Source organism: Tenebrio molitor, chromosome 9, assembly GCF_963966145.1.
Source record: "Tenebrio molitor chromosome 9, icTenMoli1.1, whole genome shotgun sequence".
Lineage (NCBI taxonomy): Eukaryota > Metazoa > Arthropoda > Insecta > Coleoptera > Tenebrionidae > Tenebrio > Tenebrio molitor.
In genome coordinates, this window is record NC_091054.1 from 3,808,645 (window position 1) to 3,825,258 (window position 16,614).

General features: G+C 40.4%; 7 protein-coding genes across 7 annotated transcripts; all 7 read left to right on the top strand.

The window, feature by feature from the left end:
• Positions 1–339: 339 nt before the first annotated feature.
• On the top strand, positions 340–2,069 carry LOC138139494 (facilitated trehalose transporter Tret1-like). Its single transcript, XM_069059789.1, has 2 exons — positions 340–662; positions 716–2,069. Exons 1-2 carry the CDS (start codon positions 614–616, stop codon positions 2,053–2,055), a joined length of 1,389 nt encoding a protein of 462 aa, XP_068915890.1. The 5' UTR covers positions 340–613; the 3' UTR covers positions 2,056–2,069.
• Positions 2,070–2,218: 149 nt separating this feature from the next.
• Positions 2,219–4,012, top strand: LOC138139493 (facilitated trehalose transporter Tret1-like). Its single transcript, XM_069059788.1, has 2 exons — positions 2,219–2,611; positions 2,663–4,012. The coding sequence occupies exons 1-2, from the start codon at positions 2,482–2,484 to the stop codon at positions 3,994–3,996; spliced, it is 1,464 nt and encodes a 487-aa protein (XP_068915889.1). The 5' UTR covers positions 2,219–2,481; the 3' UTR covers positions 3,997–4,012.
• A 231-nt stretch (positions 4,013–4,243) lies between these two features.
• Positions 4,244–7,480, top strand: LOC138139491 (facilitated trehalose transporter Tret1-like). Its single transcript, XM_069059785.1, has 3 exons — positions 4,244–4,395; positions 5,949–6,072; positions 6,125–7,480. The coding sequence occupies exons 1-3, from the start codon at positions 4,309–4,311 to the stop codon at positions 7,459–7,461; spliced, it is 1,548 nt and encodes a 515-aa protein (XP_068915886.1). The 5' UTR covers positions 4,244–4,308; the 3' UTR covers positions 7,462–7,480.
• A 201-nt stretch (positions 7,481–7,681) lies between these two features.
• Positions 7,682–9,495, top strand: LOC138139492 (facilitated trehalose transporter Tret1-like). Its single transcript, XM_069059786.1, has 2 exons — positions 7,682–8,082; positions 8,134–9,495. The coding sequence occupies exons 1-2, from the start codon at positions 7,947–7,949 to the stop codon at positions 9,474–9,476; spliced, it is 1,479 nt and encodes a 492-aa protein (XP_068915887.1). The 5' UTR covers positions 7,682–7,946; the 3' UTR covers positions 9,477–9,495.
• LOC138139495 (facilitated trehalose transporter Tret1-2 homolog) lies at positions 9,494–11,076 on the top strand. The gene is made up of 2 exons (XM_069059790.1): positions 9,494–9,652; positions 9,705–11,076. The coding sequence occupies exons 1-2, from the start codon at positions 9,619–9,621 to the stop codon at positions 11,036–11,038; spliced, it is 1,368 nt and encodes a 455-aa protein (XP_068915891.1). The 5' UTR covers positions 9,494–9,618; the 3' UTR covers positions 11,039–11,076.
• A 1,600-nt stretch (positions 11,077–12,676) lies between these two features.
• Positions 12,677–14,332, top strand: LOC138139390 (facilitated trehalose transporter Tret1-like). Its single transcript, XM_069059650.1, has 2 exons — positions 12,677–12,853; positions 12,904–14,332. The coding sequence occupies exons 1-2, from the start codon at positions 12,808–12,810 to the stop codon at positions 14,241–14,243; spliced, it is 1,386 nt and encodes a 461-aa protein (XP_068915751.1). The 5' UTR covers positions 12,677–12,807; the 3' UTR covers positions 14,244–14,332.
• A 745-nt stretch (positions 14,333–15,077) lies between these two features.
• LOC138139391 (facilitated trehalose transporter Tret1-2 homolog) lies at positions 15,078–16,561 on the top strand. Its single transcript, XM_069059651.1, has 2 exons — positions 15,078–15,131; positions 15,183–16,561. The coding sequence occupies exons 1-2, from the start codon at positions 15,086–15,088 to the stop codon at positions 16,520–16,522; spliced, it is 1,386 nt and encodes a 461-aa protein (XP_068915752.1). The 5' UTR covers positions 15,078–15,085; the 3' UTR covers positions 16,523–16,561.
• Positions 16,562–16,614: the final 53 nt, after the last annotated feature.

The window sequence follows — 16,614 nt, forward strand, 5'->3', positions numbered from 1 at the left end:
AAGCGACCTCTGTTGATTGTTTCAGAACTGTCAAATTTGAACAAATGGCGCCAAATACAAATTTTGGATCAATGAACCTCGCTTCAAGATTTTGTGTTCTTAAAGATTTACATATTACGCGTCTGCTGTTAATATTAATAATTTATTTATGATTTATATGTATTTAATTTAAGTATTGTTTAATATTTAGTCAGTTAATTATTGTTAATCAGAATTTGTATGTAAATTTTTATTGTAATATTAATAAAACTACTAAATAAACACCTGTTTAATTCAGTTTTGTTTCATTAGCATTAAGACTTATGACGCTAGGAAGCATTTGTGCAGTCTCCAGACGTAACTCCTTTGCGCCTCACCCCCACACCAATTTAACATTTATTTGTCTATTTGCCGAGACTCTTTGACAATAGCTGAGTTAATGCAATCACTCTACAATCTACGGCAACATAAATCAAAATGACACAATTATTTTAAGTGGACTTATTCAAAAGATAAGGAAGAGATTGCTACAAGAAAAAATGTATAATTGTCCAAAATAATTCAGACTGTATAAAAGACCTTTACGCTTTAAAAAACAAGATAAGAACTCTGCTCTCAACAGAAGCAACTAGCGATGAAGCCAAAATCGGGAAGTTTGTCTTTATACCTGGCAGCATTCGTTGGTAAGTTCAAAATTTTTGAAAAACTATTGTTGCATTTGTCATTTTCACTTCAGCCAACGTATTGGCACTTGCTGTCGGTGTCGCCTTCTCGTGGACTTCCCCGGTGCTCCCTAAACTCAATGGTAGCGTAGATCCAGACAACAACCCTCTAGGTCGTCCCATAACTTCAAGCGAAGAGTCTTTGATTACGTCACTTCTTTCGCTAGGCTCGCTTATTGGTCTGGTGCCCGCTGGCATGGCAGCGGACAAACTAGGACGAAAAAAGACGCTCCTGATCTTGGCTTGTCCCGTCGTATTATCATTCCTCATGATGGCCTTTGCCCAATCGGTGTACTTGTTTTTCATTGCCAGGTTTCTGATGGGTCTTGGTGCTGGAAGCGTGTTTATCATTCTTCCCATGTACCTAGGAGAAATCGCCGAAGACCACAATCGCGGCATCATGAGTTGCTTGATGGGCAATTTCAATTCATCCGGACTAGTTTTCGCTTTTACCATTGGTCCGTATTTATCTGTGCAATGGTTTTGTTTGGTTTGTCTCATCCCGTTACTAATCTTCATTCCAATATTCTGGATTTGGAATCCAGAAACTCCTCAATATTTCGCATCGATCGGTGACCAAAAGGAATTGGAGAAAAGTTTGCTCAAATTAAGAAGTAAAAGTATTGACGCGATTCAGAAGGAAGCCTTGGACATCTCTAGGATGGTTCAAGAGCTCAGCAAGAATAAAGGAGGAGTTAGGGAATTGTTCGTGACCCAGAGCTCCCGAAAAGGTCTCGTTATAACCCTCAGTCTGGCATTTCTCCAGCAGTTCGCCGGAATCAACGCCGTCATTTCCTACATGCAGACGATTTTTGAAGCCGCCGGGAGCTCCCTTCCCCCTGAGATATCTGCAATGATAATCGCAGCGGTGCAACTGGCCACCACTATCGTCACTTCCTCTCTCGTCGACAGATTGGGTCGGAGGATCTTGCTCTTGATCTCGACGACCGGCGCCTGCCTCTCGCAGGTCACTCTAGGAGTCTACTTCTTCCTCCAAGACAACGATTTTCAAGTAGACGCTATTTCCTGGCTACCCATCACCAGTCTAATTTCCTTCATCATCTTTTTCAACATTGGTCTGGCGTTTTTGTCTTGGACTGTCATGGCCGAACTGTTCCCGCCCAATGTAAAATCTGCCGCTGTCATCTTCACCGGTGTTGTTTGCTTCATCGGGGCCTTCATCACAACTCTCTTCTTCCCTGCTTTGACCACGTTGCTCGGAATGGCCGGAGCTTTTTGGGTTTTTGCAACATGCTGCGCTACCGGCACCGTCTTTCTCTACTTTATGCTGCCAGAAACCAAAGGAAGGAGTTTGCAAGAGATTCAAAAGCTGTTGGGAAAAAATTCCAAATAAATTGTAGACACGTGCGGCGTTGTTTGAATGACCTCCAGTGCTATCAGCTATTATCAAAATAATTATCATACGATGCAAATACTCATTTCGATTGCCTGTTTGTTCTAAAAAGAAAACTGGATGTGACAGTGCTTTACCTTTTCCATCAAAAGAGATCCAGCAATGAAGATAGGTAAAAAATGTACGGCTTTCTATCTGATTACTCTCTGCCATTAATTATTGCACCATTTTGACCAGATTTTTTATTTCTCTGTCAACAAGTAGTCCAAATGAATGTCATAATAGAGTATCGGTGTTTTCCTAGGATTATTATCAATGTACGTATGCACTAATAAAACCCATCTAAGGCATTTATTGCTGAGATAACAAATACCTGTTGTAAAAAAATTACCGCAGTGTGCACTCTCTTGACAAATAACAATTATCATGGGGACAGAACGAGACCCATGTTTCCTTCAAGATCTTCCCGAAACAATGTCTTCTGGCAGCTCTTCAGAAGCCCCAAGATCAGAAGAGAAATCGAGAAACGTGTTTCTCCTTTTGACTGTTTTAGTCGGTAAGTTTGTTTTTCCAAGATAACAACCGTTAATACCCCACTCCCGATTAGTCAACATGATGGGTTTCACTTCTGGAATTGCGATAGGATGGACATCTCCAGTTCTCCCCAAGCTTGTCAAACTATCTCCTGCCAACCCTCTAGATCGTGCGATTTCTTCCGACGAAGGAGCCTGGATTGCGGGTTTCATGCCTGTGGGTGCCCTCATCGGCCCCCTAATCGCGGGTCAAAGCGCCGACAAGATCGGCCGAAAACGAACCCTCCTGATGTTGGCTTTCCCCATGATCGCGTCATTCTTGGTGGCAGCTTTCGCAAGAAACGTAGCTCTGTTGTACGTGTCAAGATTCCTGGTGGGTCTGGGCACTGGTGGTAGTTTCACAACCCTCCCCATGTTTTTGGGAGAGATCGCCGAAAACCACAATCGCGGCAGGTTGGGCTGCACGATGGGAATCTTCGTCGCGACAGGATTGTTCTTCACGTACGCGGTCGGTCCCTTCCTCAGCATCCAAAATTTTTGCTTGGTGTGCATAATACCATCAGTGATTTTCGTCGTGGTCTTTACCATCTGGATCCCTGACACTCCTCTATATTTGGCATCTATCGGCGATCAAAACGCATTGGAGACCAGTTTGGTGAAGTTCAGAAACCGACCGGCCCAAGCCGTCCAGAAGGAGTTGACTGATTTGGTCAACATCGTCCAAGAAAGTAAACGAACAAGAGGAGGGTTTAGAGACTTGATCAAATCGAGAATCTCACGCAGAGCGTTGATCATCATTGTCGGGTTGATCATTCTGTTGCAGTTTGCTGGAATCAGCGCTGTTCTTTCATACCTGCAGACCATTTTTGACGGAGCTGGGACCAAGATCGCTCCCGAGATCAATCCGATCATCGTTGGGTTCGTCCAGATGTGTTCTACAATAGTTGCGTCGTTTTTGGTGGACCACGTCGGGCGAAGAATATTGTTATTGATTTCTTCTATTGGATGCTGTCTTCCTTTGATCTCTCTAGGTGTTTATTTCCACCTCCAGACCAATCAATTTGAGGTGGACGCGATTTTTTGGCTCCCAGTTGTCAGTCTTGTTGTCTTCATTACTGCCTACAATATCGGGTTAAGACCAATACCTTGGGCTATGATGGGAGAACTGTTTCCACCCAATGTCAAACATGTTGCTTCAACTTTAGGCGCCATAACCTTTTTTGCCGGTGGTTTAATTATTACCATACTGTTTCCTTCCTTGTCGGAAGCTTTAGGAATGGCCTGGTCGTTTTGGATTTTTGCTATTCTTTGCGTGATCGGTACTTTGTTTATATTCCAGATGGTACCAGAAACCAAAGGAAAGAGCTTACAACAAATTCAAGTGTTGTTACAAGGGAGAAAAGAATAAATTTACTAGTACTTAATTTAAGTTTGTTTTTGTAAATAAGTATTTACTAATAATTATCTGAAACTACATTATTAAGATATGAATGATCCTGTGGTCACATTTAATACGCAAAAGAAAGACATATTATTATCACAAGAGTCACAAATGACTTTCAACAAAATGGGGGATGATAAACAGAACGTTTTGGATAATACGAGCAATAAAAAAGTATATCTTATCGTCAAGAAAGTGTTATTTGGGGGGTCGAAGGTGCTGATTAAAAGGAAGCAAAGAGGTTTGTAAGAAATTATTTGCAGACGAGATTTACACAGCATGACACAATTTCGTCACAAACCAACTATCCAAGTGCAAAACATTTTTGTGACACACTCTTACTCCCACTTCTACCAAAACTCTAAGGTAAGTCTTAATTAACTAATCTTAAGGTAAATCTTAATTTAGTAAAGCCTTCATGGGGGTAATCTTCGTTATCTCTCTTAAGCAAACAACTACTTCTTATAATAAAGTCATTGATTTAATTATTACCACATATACTATAAATTATATTTTTACAAGTTTCAACATATACACAGTGTCTCTAAAAGAACGTATATCAAGCGTCCTGTGGGACTCGAATATATGTATTTGATTGTTGTCGCTCTGTAGCATAACGTGGTAGGTACCAAATAGAAAAATATAGGTTATGTAAGTCCATTAATGATTTTTTTATTTTTAAATAAAGTTTTTCATAAAGGCTGTTGTGAGAAGAAGAAAAACTGAAGAAAATCACAAGCAAAACAACTGAGACGTCGAACTCACAACTGACGCTAAGATTTAACAATTTGACGTTTGACAGTTGACATTTGATTTGACAACTTTAACGGTTCAATACAGTTCGACACAATTCCACAGAACTCTTGATACACGTTCTTTTAGAGACACTTTGTATAATCTGATATAGTATTTAACGTTTCTTTAGCATTGACTTGACCCACGATGACCTGCTACGTGTGGATTAATTTAATTTATTGTCATTAGATAACATTTAAATGTTTATCTAGTTGGCGTCATTACCATTCACTCCGTAGTGTAAATTTTCTACCAAAGTGTCAAATATTAAAACTGTCAATTTTTATACAGGGTGATTCAAAACGAACACACCAACTACCAGCAGTTGTACAGAATACAGTGAGAAAAACATAAAAAAATTGAAAAAACATTTTTTCCAGCTTCAATTAAAAGTTACAGGGTGTTAAAGTTAGAAATTTTTAACGAAAAATGTTTTTGAAAAACTTTTTTTTTTGTTCTAATTAGGTCTAAACAGAGTAATCATTCAATTGCGATAACAACAAAAAAAATCAAAATTTGGAAAAATAAGAAAGAACAAAAAAACACCAGAAAAATATTTGTATTATTTTTTTCACGTTACTCTAACTCTACTTTGTACGATTACAAGTAATTGGTGCGGTCGTTTTGATACACCCTGTATCAAACTAAACAATACTTAATTAAGGCATGAAAGGGTGATTGCAGCAACTCTCAAACATATAAAAAATTGCTGGAACGACCCTGCGGTCAAAGATCAAAGCTGCGTACTGTCAACAATGTAGAGCAAAAAGTACTAGAAGGTAACTCAGCCAACCTCACTTATTTATCTGGTGCCTTGAACTCGACTTTAAATTGTTTCACTATTTTTTATTACGCGTAAAACAATGTTTACTGATCTGTCTTGTATGCAAGTCATGCCTAGACTTACTCCTTTAACAAAACAGAATTTTCATGTCTCCTCATATCTTCCCTTGTATTTACTCTACCGACATAACAATGGTAAAGTTTTCGCAGATATAAATCAATATGTCACAATGAAAAAAAAAGCTTAGCGAATTAGTTTGTAAAATAAATTAGGCTTGTGTTATAAGAAGTGAGTGCAGGTTGCATCCAGTTATCATATAATTTGTTTAAACATGGACCAGGACGACCATGTCCCTCTGCAAGAAGTCGTATACAAGGCGACAACTCAGGACAACACTTCTGCAGTCCTGAAGCCCGATTCCAAATCGCAAACTGCACCGTTTCTCTATTTCGCAGCCTTGATCGGTAAGTCCGCCACGTTTACGCCTTCATTCTCAAAAGTGTCAATATTTGTCAGCTAATTTGCTCGCTTTCACTTCGGGCATCGCATTCGGATGGACTTCCCCCGTTTTACCCAAACTCATGAAAAGCGCCGACGCGGACAACCCTCTGGGGCGGGTCATAACTCAAGACGAAGCCTCGTGGATTGCTGGTTTGGTGTGTCTGGGTGCCATCTTCGGACCTTTGGTTGCCGGCGCGGCTGCTGACAAATTCGGCCGCAAAAGGACCCTCCAGATCGTGGCCTTTCCCATGGCCATATCTTTAGTGATGGCGGCTTACGCCAAAACCGTCCTCCTCTTGTACATCTCGAGGACTTTGCTGGGCATCGGTGTCGGAAGCGTCTTCACTGTTCTCCCCATGTACCTAGGAGAAATCGCCGAGGATCACAATCGTGGTGCGCTGGGGTGCTCGTTTGGTGCCTTCATGTCGCTCGGTCTTCTCTTCTCGTTCTTGGTGGGGCCGTTCTTGTCCGTTTGCAATTTTTGCCTAGTCAGTGTCGTCCCTCTGGTCATTTTTATTTCAGTCTTTTCGATGGCGGTCCCAGAAACTCCACAGTTTTTGGCGTCCGTCAACAAAACCAAAGAGTTGGAGAGCAGTTTGACGAAACTGAGGAAAAAGAGCTACGGAGAGATTCAGAAAGAGCTGGCAAACATCGACAAGTCGATCGCCGAGGAAAGTCAAAATAAAGGAGGAATCGGTGATTTATTCAAGTTCAAGGGTTTGCGAAAAGGTCTGGTTATTACTTTGGGCATCATAGCTTTGCAGCAACTGGCAGGAATCAATCCAGTTCTTGCCTACATGCAGACAATTTTTGATGCAGCAGGCAGCGGACTTGCTCCAGAAATTTCTACAATCATCATCGGGGCAGTCCAAACCCTCGCCATGAGTTCCACGTATTTTCTTGTGGATAGATTGGGTCGACGAATTTTGCTGGTGTCTTCTGCTCTAGGCTCTTCCCTCTCCTTACTCGCTCTAGGATTTTATTTTTATCGCAAGTCACACCAGTACAACGTCGAGGCAATTTCTTGGTTGCCAGTTTCGAGTCTTGTCTCTTTCATCATAACTTTCAATATTGGTTTGGGACCGCTTCCTTGGGCAGTGATGGCGGAGTTGTTTCCTCCAAACGTCAAGTCTGTTGCTTCCTCCTTGACCAGTTTTACTTGTTTTGGAACAGGTTTTCTTATCACCTTGTTCTTCCCTACTTTGTCCCACCTTCTGGGAATGGCACAATCTTTTTGGATTTGTGCTACCGTATGTCTGATAGGCGCAATATTCGTATATTTTATGCTACCAGAAACGAAAGGCAAGAGTATACAAGAAATTCAAAAACTGTTAGAAGGAAATAAAACGTAATAAAGTGTATAATAAAAAACGTCTTTCTTTACCTAAACACACTATAAGAAGTGTTCCTGAAGAATACGCATCAAAACACAACCTAAAAAGTCATTAATTTAGTTCAAGAACACAAAAATAAATGAACTGTTGACATTTATTTTAACGCGAATAACATCCGCGATAAGATTCTAAAAAATCCGTACATTTGATAACCTAAATCCGTGAATGAGGTTTTACATGCAGTTTCCTGTAATACTTCATTGCCAAGTATTTTTTCATCTCCATTTTCCATTTTTTCACATTTCAAAGTCGTACTTGGTTGGCTAGTGATAAAAATGAAGATGCAGTTTATGATTGCGCTGCAATCTGGATAAATCCAACAATGAACTGCATCACAAAGACATGTAAACAAGAATCATTTTATATATTTACCGATTTAAAAGATAACGACAACGTTTTGTCTTCCAAAGAGTACCGTATGGTTTGTTAGTGATTTTTTCGTAATGGACGAAGAACAAGATCTCCGCGAAGCGATTTTCTACAACAAATCAACAACTGAAGAAACTGTATCAACGATTTTAAAGCCGGAGACGAGACCCAAATCTATAAACACATTTCTTTACTTAACTGCTGTTATTGGTAAGTCTCTTGCGTCCTTCGCAACAACATTTTATCACAAATTTTAACCAGCCGATCTGATGGCTTTTGCCGCTGGTGTTTCATTTGCCTGGAGCAGTCCCATGCTTCCCAAATTAGACGGCAGTAAAGACCCTGACCACAACCCACTTGGTCGTCCTATCACACCTTCAGAAGCGTCATGGATTGCTGGATTGGTACCTTTGGGGGCGATCTTCGGTCCCATGGCAGCCGGCACTCTCGCTGACAAAATCGGAAGAAAACGAAGCTTGTTGGTGATGGCGGCCGTCATGACTTTATCATTACTGACAACTGCGTTTGCCAAAATCATACATCTCTTCTACATCTCAAGATTCCTGCTGGGTACCGCGTGTGGTAGCGTCTTCTCCATTCTCCCTTTATTTTTAGTGGAAATTGCCGAAAGTCACAATCGCGGAACTGTAAGTTGTCTTTCAGGTATTTTTGTGACGTCTGGTTTCAACTTCGCGTTCATAGTTGGACCCCACTTGTCAGTTCAAAATTTTTGCCTGGTGTGTATCTCTCCTTTGGTCATCTTCATAGCATGCTTCTCCATATTGGGTGCAGAATCTCCCATTTATTTGGCATCTATCAACGACGAAAAACGCTTGATGACTAGTTTGAAAAAATTGAGAAACAACAGTGCTGAAGAAATCCAAGCAGAATTCAGAAGTATCATGAAAAGTGTAGAACAAACTGACAGACGTAAAGGTACGATTGGTCAAATAGTGGGGTCGAAAAGTCTGACCAGAGCTTTGGTCATTTCTTTGGGTATCATAATTTTTCAACAAGCCGCTGGTGTCAGCGCTATAATATCATACATGCAGACAATTTTTGCCGCTGCTGGGGGCAGCCTCTCCCCCGAAATGTACCCAGTTATTGTTGGTACAGTTCAGACCGTTGCCACAGCTCTCGCTTCTTCTCTTGTCGATCGACTGGGACGTAAGGTTTTACTTCTTGCATCTGCAGTAGGTATGTGCATCAGTGTGGCCACCCTAGGAGTGTACTTCTACCTCAAAAACCACCAAATTCAAGTGGACATGATTTCTTGGGTGCCGGTTTTGAGTCTCGTGGTTTTCATGATGATGTTTAACATAGGTTTGGGTCCTGTACCTTGGGTCGTGATCGCCGAGTTATTTCCGCCCAACATGCGATCCACAACAACTTCTCTTGCAAGTTTTTCATGTTTTATGAGTTCATTTATAATTACGCTTGTCTTCGCGGCCATGTCTTTGCATCTGGGTATGGCAAATTGCTTCTTTGTCCTGTCACTGATCTGTTTGTGCGCAGGCGCGTTTATATTTTGCTTCGTTCCGGAAACTAAGGGAAAAAGCTTGCAAGAAATTCAAAGGTCGTTGGAAGGTAACACTATGGATTAATAAACTAGTTGTTTTAATATTTGATTGTTTTAATGACCTTCCCGTGCCATTTATTTTCGTGTTTGATACTTTATCAGAATCTCTTTGTCTGATTGTCAAGAGCGCAAACATTTCGCACAATTGTCGTCAGTTATCATTCGCAATGAACTGGTCTTTGCTCGGCTCCGTTTTGTCCGGTGAGTTTTACAAAAATAAAACTAACTCTTTGTAGCAATTTCGTATTAACAGCTAATCTGGCGTCGATAATTGGTGGAGCTGCCTATTCATGGACTTCACCTGTTCTTCCAAAATTAAACAATGTTGACAACATGGTCGACAATCCATTCGGAAGACCAATAACTCCATTTGAAGAATCTTGGATCACTTCTATAATCAGTGTTGGAGCTGCGATTGGACCACTCCTCGCTGCTACCGTGATGGATAGAATTGGAAGAAAGAAGACAATGTTGATGATAGCCGTACCCATGATTGTCTCCCACTTGATTCTCGCCTTCACCACCAGCATCAATCTCTACTACTTCAGCAGATTTTTTCTAGGCATTGGAGCAGGTTGCGTCTACTCAGTAGTCCCCACGTATGTCGGTGAAATCGCAGAAAACAGCAACAGAGGTGCTTTTGGTTGCATGATGGGTCTGGTATGCACAGCGGGGACTTTGTTCTGCTACATAATCGGCCCTTTCGTAACAATCAAGACATTCTGTTTAATCCTCGTCGTTCCTCCTGTTGTTTTTTTCATCGTATTTGGTCTCTTCGCACCAGAGAGTCCGTACTTCTTGTTGATGGTAGGAAAAGAAGAAGAAGCAAAACTTGCTTTAAAAAGAATCAGAAGACATTTTCTCGAGAAAGAATTAGAAGAGATGAAGAGGAACGTAGAAGATTCTCTTTCAAAAAACGTCACTTTAAGAGATTCTCTAAAATCCAAAGCCATACGCAAGGGGTTGTTAATCGGATGCGGATTAATGTTTTTTCAGCAGTTTTCCGGAATCACAGTCATAGTTTCGTACTTGCAACCGATTTTTGAAGCTTCTGGGAGCAGTATCAAACCGGAAGTGGCCGCCATGATCGTGGGGGCTATCCAGTTAACCACGAATTTTCTAACATCACAGCTTGTTGATAGGTTGGGTCGTAGAATTCTTCTCCTCTGTTCACTTGCTGGAATGTGTCTCTCCAATTCTCTCTTGGGCGTTTATTTTCATCTCAAGATTAACAATTTTGATGTTTCTCATCTATTCTGGCTTCCTGTTTGCAGTGTACTCTTTTACGTGGTAATGTTCACTACAGGAATCGGTCCAGTCACTTGGGCTATGTTAGGTGAACTGTTTCCGCCACATTTCCGAAACTATGCATCCGCGATTATCTGCTGGGTTTGCTTGTGTTTAGCTTTCGTTTTGACACTGTTCTTCCCTAACATAACAGTGATCATAGGAATGGCGGCATCTTTCTGGCTTTTCGCTGGATGTTGTGGATTGGGAATGGTCTTCGTCTGGCGGATAGTACCAGAAACCAAAGGGAAAAGCTTGCAGGATATTCAATTGGTTCTTGAAAATGCAAGTAAAACTTGAGAGTTGGTTGTCAAATAAAGCATTTGTACTAGTCGTGACTTTATTGTTTCACTTTGATTTTTTGAAATTAGGCAAAATAAAGATATCAGACGAAAACTAGACTAAATGGTATCAATTTTACTTCTTTTTGAAGCAAAATTGAAGCGTGAATCTGCGAAGATGGCGCTGGGAGCACTATCAACTTTGAAATTACAAAGTGCAGAGGTCAAACGAACTGGTCTTTGCTCGGCTCCGACTTGGCCCACGAGTTTCAACAAAACTAAACTAACTTTGTATAGAAATCTTCTGTTGACAGTTAATCTGGCATCCATTATTGCTGGAGGTTTCTATTCATTCTGTTCTTCCAAAGTTAAAGGTTTTTGAAAATACGAAAGACAACTCATTCGAAAGACCAATAACTCCATTCGAAGAATTGTCGATGACGTCTCTGACCAGTGCTGGAGCTTCCATTGGGACGCTCCTTGCAGCCACCATGAGAGACAGAATCGGAAAAAAAAGACTCTTCTGCTGCTAGCCGTACCCATGATTCTCTCTCCCCTAGTCCTCACTTTGACCACCAACATCTGTACTCCTTCAGCAGATTTTTTTCTGGGTCTTGGAGTGCTTCTACTCTCTGGTCCCCATGTATGTCGCCGAAGACACCAATAGAGGCATCTTCGGTTGCATGATGGGAATCGTGTGCACAATTGGAACATTAATCTGCTACACACCTGGTCCTTTGCTAACTGTCAAAACTCTTTGTCTAATTCTCGTCATTCCTCCAGTTGTTTCTGTCATCGCGTTTGATCTTTTCGCCTACGAAAGTCCATACTTTTTGCTGATGGTGGCGAAAGAAGAACAAGCACGAATAGCTTTGAAAGAAACAGAAAACACTGCGTTGAATTTGCAGAGATAAAAAAAATCCATAGATCACGGATCAGCTCTAACCTCACTTTTTGCTTTGTTTGTGTTTTTACTCTGCACTGACGTGTGGTGCGAAACTAAGAGAAAACAATTAGCAAGGAATGCAAAGATTGTACTTGGTCCTTTGCTAACTGTCAAAACTCTTTGTCTAATTCTCGTCATTCCTCCAATTGCTTCTGTCATCGCGTTTGATCTTTTCGCCTACAAAGTCCATACTTTTTGCTGATGGTGCCGAAAGAAGAACAAGCACGAGTAGCTTTGAGAAAAATCAGAAAACACTTCGTTGAGAAAGAATTTGAAGAGATGAAAAAATCCATAGATCACGAATCAGCTCTAACCTCACTTTTTGCTTTGTTTGTGTTTTTACTCTGCACTGACGAGTGGTGCGAAACTAAGAGAAAACAATTAGCAAGGAATGCAAAGATTGTTAGAGGATGACACTATGGTGCAATAAATTAGATATTTTGACAATTTATTTGTTTTTATAACCTTTTGCTGATGGTGGTAGAAGAAGAACAAGCACGAACAGCTTTGAAAGAAATCAGAAAACAGTTCGTTGAGAAAGAATTGAAGAGATGAAAAAATCTACAGATGACGGATCAGCTCTAACCTCACTTTTTGCTTTGTTTGTGTTTTTACTCTGCACTGACGAGTGGTGCGAAATTAAGAGAAAACAATTAGGAAGGAATGCAAAGATTGTTAGAGGATGACACTATGTTGCAATAAATTAGATATTTTGACAATTTATTTGTTTTTATAACCTTCTCGTGACATTTATTTTTTACATTTCAACTTTATCAAAATCTCCCTGTCCGATAGTAGAGAAAGCAAACACGTTGCACAATAGTTTTTAATTATCATCCACGATGCACAAAAAAATGAACTGGTCTTTGCTCGGCTCGGTTTTGTCTGGTGAGTGCTAAAAACCAAATTAACTTTATGCGGAAATTCCCTTTTAACAGCTAATCTGGCATCCATTATTGCTGGAGCTGCGTATTCATGGACTTCACCTGTTTTACCAAAACTGAACGCTGTTGAAAACATTGATGACAATCCATTCGGAAGACCAATAACTCCATTTGAAGAATCTTGGATCACTTCTTTAGTCAGTGTTGGAGCTGCGATTGGTCCTCTACTTTCAATACCTGTGATGGATAGAATCGGACGAAAGAAAACACTGTTAATTGTAGCTGTCCCCATGATCGTCTCCCACTTAATTCTCGCTTTTACCACAGACATCAATCTGTACTACTTCAGCAGATTGTTCCTGGGTCTTGGTGTGGGATGCATCTACTCTGTAATCCCCACGTATGTTGGTGAGATCGCGGAAAACACCAACAGAGGCGCTTTTGGTTGCGTGATGGGTCTCATGTGCACAGCCGCGACATTGTTGTGTTATACAATAGGCCCATTTCTAACAATCAAGGCGTTTTGTTTAGTTCTCGTCATTCCTCCAGTCGCTTTTTTTATGTTGTTTGGTTTGTTCGCACCAGAAAGTCCGTACTTTTTGTTGATGATGGGAGAAGAAAACGAAGCAAAACTAGCTTTAAGAAAAATCAGAAATCACTTCGTCGACAAAGAATTAGAAGAGATGAAGAAAAACGTAGAAAAATCTCGTTTGGTACATGTCAGTATAAGAGATTCTCTAAATTCTAAAGTTATACGCAGGGGACTGTTGATAGGCTGTGGATTAATGTTTTTCCAGCAATCGTCAGGAATCACCGTCATGATTTCGTACATGCAGCCGATTTTTGACGCTGCTGGAAGCACTCTTCAGCCGGAACTGTCTGCCATAATCGTAGGAGCGATCCAGTTAACCACAAATTTTCTTACGTCCCAGCTTGTTGACAGATTAGGTCGCAGAATTCTTCTACTCTGTTCTCTTACAGGTATTTGTCTCTCTCACATTCTTTTAGGTACTTATTTTTATCTCAAGACTAACAATTTTGATGACGCGGTTTCTTATCTATTCTGGCTACCTGTTTCCAGTATGATTCTTTATGTCATAATGTGCTCTATTGGAATCGGTCCAATTGCTTGGTCCATGATAGGCGAACTGTTTCCGCCACATTTCCGCAACTATGCGTCGGGATTTGTATCCTCTTTTTGCTTGTCTTTGGCTTTCCTTTTGGCACTGTTTTTCCCCAACATAAGAGAGATCATCGGAATGGCTGCATCTTTTTGGATTTTCGCTCTATTATCTGCCTTGGGTATTATTTTCGTGTGGCTGGTAGTGCCAGAAACCAAAGCAAAAAGCTTGCACCATATTCAATTGATTCTTGAAAGCGGCAGTAAAGTTTAAACGAGTTAATTTAGTTAAATAAATCAATAGTGGAAGTGTTGTAGTTATTTTTGTCTGGTTTTGAAATAAATCCGAAATCAGGATTGATCGTAATAACTTCGTCGAGTAACAATTTCAGAATGACCTTCTAATTAACTTCAAAGAGACAGATGGCAATCAAGAGTAATCTAGAATGGAAAATATCCACAATTTATACCAGTAGTGGTCATGACTCAGGGGCTAAATACTGGCTTATCATCTGTACCGCCCGGGTTCGATTCCCGGTTAAATCATCAGGTTTTTTTCAAATCACTACCATCTTTCGGAAGAGGTGTAAAGCTGTCGGTCCCGGCTACTTACTTAGTAGTGGACGTTAAGTCATGTTAGAGGCGCTTGCGCGACCTGAAAACTTCTAGCGCTTGGCCTTAGCCTGAAGGTACACGATTATTTATTTAAGTCTCATGATCTTGATGATGATGTTTTATAGATTTGGTCCTGTACCTTGGGTACCTGACATCACTCCTTTGGCAAGTTTTTCGGGTTTTATAAGGTCATTTATTATTACATTTGTCTTTGCGGCTACATCTTTGCATTTGGGTATGACAAATTGCTTCCTTATCCTTTCACTGATCTATTTGTGTGCAAGTGTATTTATATTTTGCTTTGTCTCAGAAAATAATGGAAACAGTTTGCAAGTAATTGCAAAATGGTGACAATATGATGCAATATATTAGATATTTTAATAATCTATTTTTAATGACCTCCTGACGTTTATTTGTTGCGCCTGATCCTTTATCAAAATCTCTTTGTCGATAATAAAGACGGCAAACATGTCTCACAATTGTTCTCAGTTATCATTCACAATGAAGAAGAAGATGAACCTGTCTTTACTGGGCTCCGTCTTGGCCGGTGAGTGATAAAAAATTAAATTAGCTTGATGTGGAAGTTTTATTTCAACAGTTAATCTGGCGTCGATAATGACTGGAGCTTCCTATTCTTGGACTTCTCCTGTTCTTCCAAAGTTAAACGATGTTGAAAATATTGACGACAATCCATTCGAAAGACCAATAACTCCATTCGAAGAGTCTTGGATCACTTCCTTACTCAGTATTGGAGCTGCAATTGGGCCTCTACTTGCAACTACCGTTATGGACAGAATCGGAAGAAAAAAGACACTACTCGTGATAGCCGTACCCATGATTGTCTCCCACTTGACCCTCGCTTTTACCACCGACATGGATCTGTACTACTGCAGCAGATTCTTTTTAGGTATCGGAGTTGGTTGCGTCTACTCTATAATCCCCACATATGTGGGTGAAATTGCAGAAAACACCAACAGAGGTACTTACGGTTGCGTCATGAGTTTAGTGGGCACAGCAGGGTCATTATTCTGCTACATCATCGGCCCTTTTGTAACAATCAAGACATTTTGTTTAATTCTCGTCATTCCTCCTGTCGCTTTTCTCATTTTATTTGGTATCATCGCACCAGAAAGTCCGTACTTTTTATTGATGGTAGAAAAAGAAGAAGACGCAAAATTAGCTCTACAAAGAGTGAGAACACCCTTTCTTGAGAAGGAATTAGAAGAAATGAAGAGGAACGTAGAAAAATCTCTTTCTCTAAACGTCACTTTACGAAGTTCTCTAAAATCCAAAGCCATACGCAAGGGATTGTTGATTGGCTGCGGATTAATGTTTTTTCAACAGTGTTCAGGAATCACAGTCGTAGTCTCGTACTTGCAACCGATTTTTGAAGCTTCTGGGAGCAGTATCCAACCAGAAATGGCCGCCATAATCGTAGGAGCGATCCAATTAACAACAAATTTTCTTACATCACAGCTTGTCGACAAATTAGGTCGCAGAATTCTTCTACTCTATTCCCTTACAGGTATTTGTCTCTCTCACGTTCTTTTAGGTACTTATTTTTATCTCAAGACTAACAATTTTGATAACGCAGTTTCTTATCTATTCTGGTTACCTGTCTGCAGTCTGATTCTTTATGTCGTAATGTACAACACTGGAATCGGTCCAGTTTCTTGGGCCATGACAGGCGAACTGTTTCCGCCACAGTTTCGCAACTATGCATCGGCACTAGTCTCCTCTTTTTGTTTATTTCTGGCTTTCATTTTGGCGCTGTTTTTTCCAAACATAAGAGACATCATCGGAATGGCTGCATCATTTTGGATTTTCGCTGGGTCTTCAGCTTTGGGAATTGTTTTCGTGTGGCTGCTGGTGCCAGAAACCAAAGGAAAAAGCTTGCATGAAATTCAATTGATTCTTGAAAGCGGCAGTAAAGTTTAAACGAGTTAATTTAGTTAAATAAATTAATAGTGGAAGTGTTGTAGTTATTTTTGTCTGGTTTTGAAATAAATCCGAAATCAGGATTGATCGTA

What these genes read in the sequence shown, in the direction of transcription:
- LOC138139495 (XM_069059790.1), top strand. Translation starts at nt 9,619, where the DNA reads ATGAACTGGTCTTTGCTCGGCTCCGTTTTGTCCG. An exon ending in GCTCGGCTCCGTTTTGTCCG is followed by an intron (nt 9,653 to 9,704) that starts GTGAGTTTTACA and finishes TCGTATTAACAG; the next exon opens with CTAATCTGGCGTCGATAATT.
- LOC138139391 (XM_069059651.1), top strand. Translation starts at nt 15,086, where the DNA reads ATGAAGAAGAAGATGAACCTGTCTTTACTGGGCTCCGTCTTGGCCG. An exon ending in ACTGGGCTCCGTCTTGGCCG is followed by an intron (nt 15,132 to 15,182) that starts GTGAGTGATAAA and finishes TTATTTCAACAG; the next exon opens with TTAATCTGGCGTCGATAATG.
- LOC138139493 (XM_069059788.1), top strand. Translation starts at nt 2,482, where the DNA reads ATGGGGACAGAACGAGACCCATGTTTCCTTCAAGATCTTCCCGAAACA. An exon ending in CCTTTTGACTGTTTTAGTCG is followed by an intron (nt 2,612 to 2,662) that starts GTAAGTTTGTTT and finishes ACTCCCGATTAG; the next exon opens with TCAACATGATGGGTTTCACT.
- LOC138139492 (XM_069059786.1), top strand. Translation starts at nt 7,947, where the DNA reads ATGGACGAAGAACAAGATCTCCGCGAAGCGATTTTCTACAACAAATCA. An exon ending in TTACTTAACTGCTGTTATTG is followed by an intron (nt 8,083 to 8,133) that starts GTAAGTCTCTTG and finishes AATTTTAACCAG; the next exon opens with CCGATCTGATGGCTTTTGCC.
- LOC138139491 (XM_069059785.1), top strand. Translation starts at nt 4,309, where the DNA reads ATGACACAATTTCGTCACAAACCAACTATCCAAGTGCAAAACATTTTT. An exon ending in ACTTCTACCAAAACTCTAAG is followed by an intron (nt 4,396 to 5,948) that starts GTAAGTCTTAAT and finishes AACATGGACCAG; the next exon opens with GACGACCATGTCCCTCTGCA. An exon ending in CTATTTCGCAGCCTTGATCG is followed by an intron (nt 6,073 to 6,124) that starts GTAAGTCCGCCA and finishes AATATTTGTCAG; the next exon opens with CTAATTTGCTCGCTTTCACT.
- LOC138139494 (XM_069059789.1), top strand. Translation starts at nt 614, where the DNA reads ATGAAGCCAAAATCGGGAAGTTTGTCTTTATACCTGGCAGCATTCGTT. An exon ending in ATACCTGGCAGCATTCGTTG is followed by an intron (nt 663 to 715) that starts GTAAGTTCAAAA and finishes TTTTCACTTCAG; the next exon opens with CCAACGTATTGGCACTTGCT.
- LOC138139390 (XM_069059650.1), top strand. Translation starts at nt 12,808, where the DNA reads ATGCACAAAAAAATGAACTGGTCTTTGCTCGGCTCGGTTTTGTCTG. An exon ending in GCTCGGCTCGGTTTTGTCTG is followed by an intron (nt 12,854 to 12,903) that starts GTGAGTGCTAAA and finishes CCCTTTTAACAG; the next exon opens with CTAATCTGGCATCCATTATT.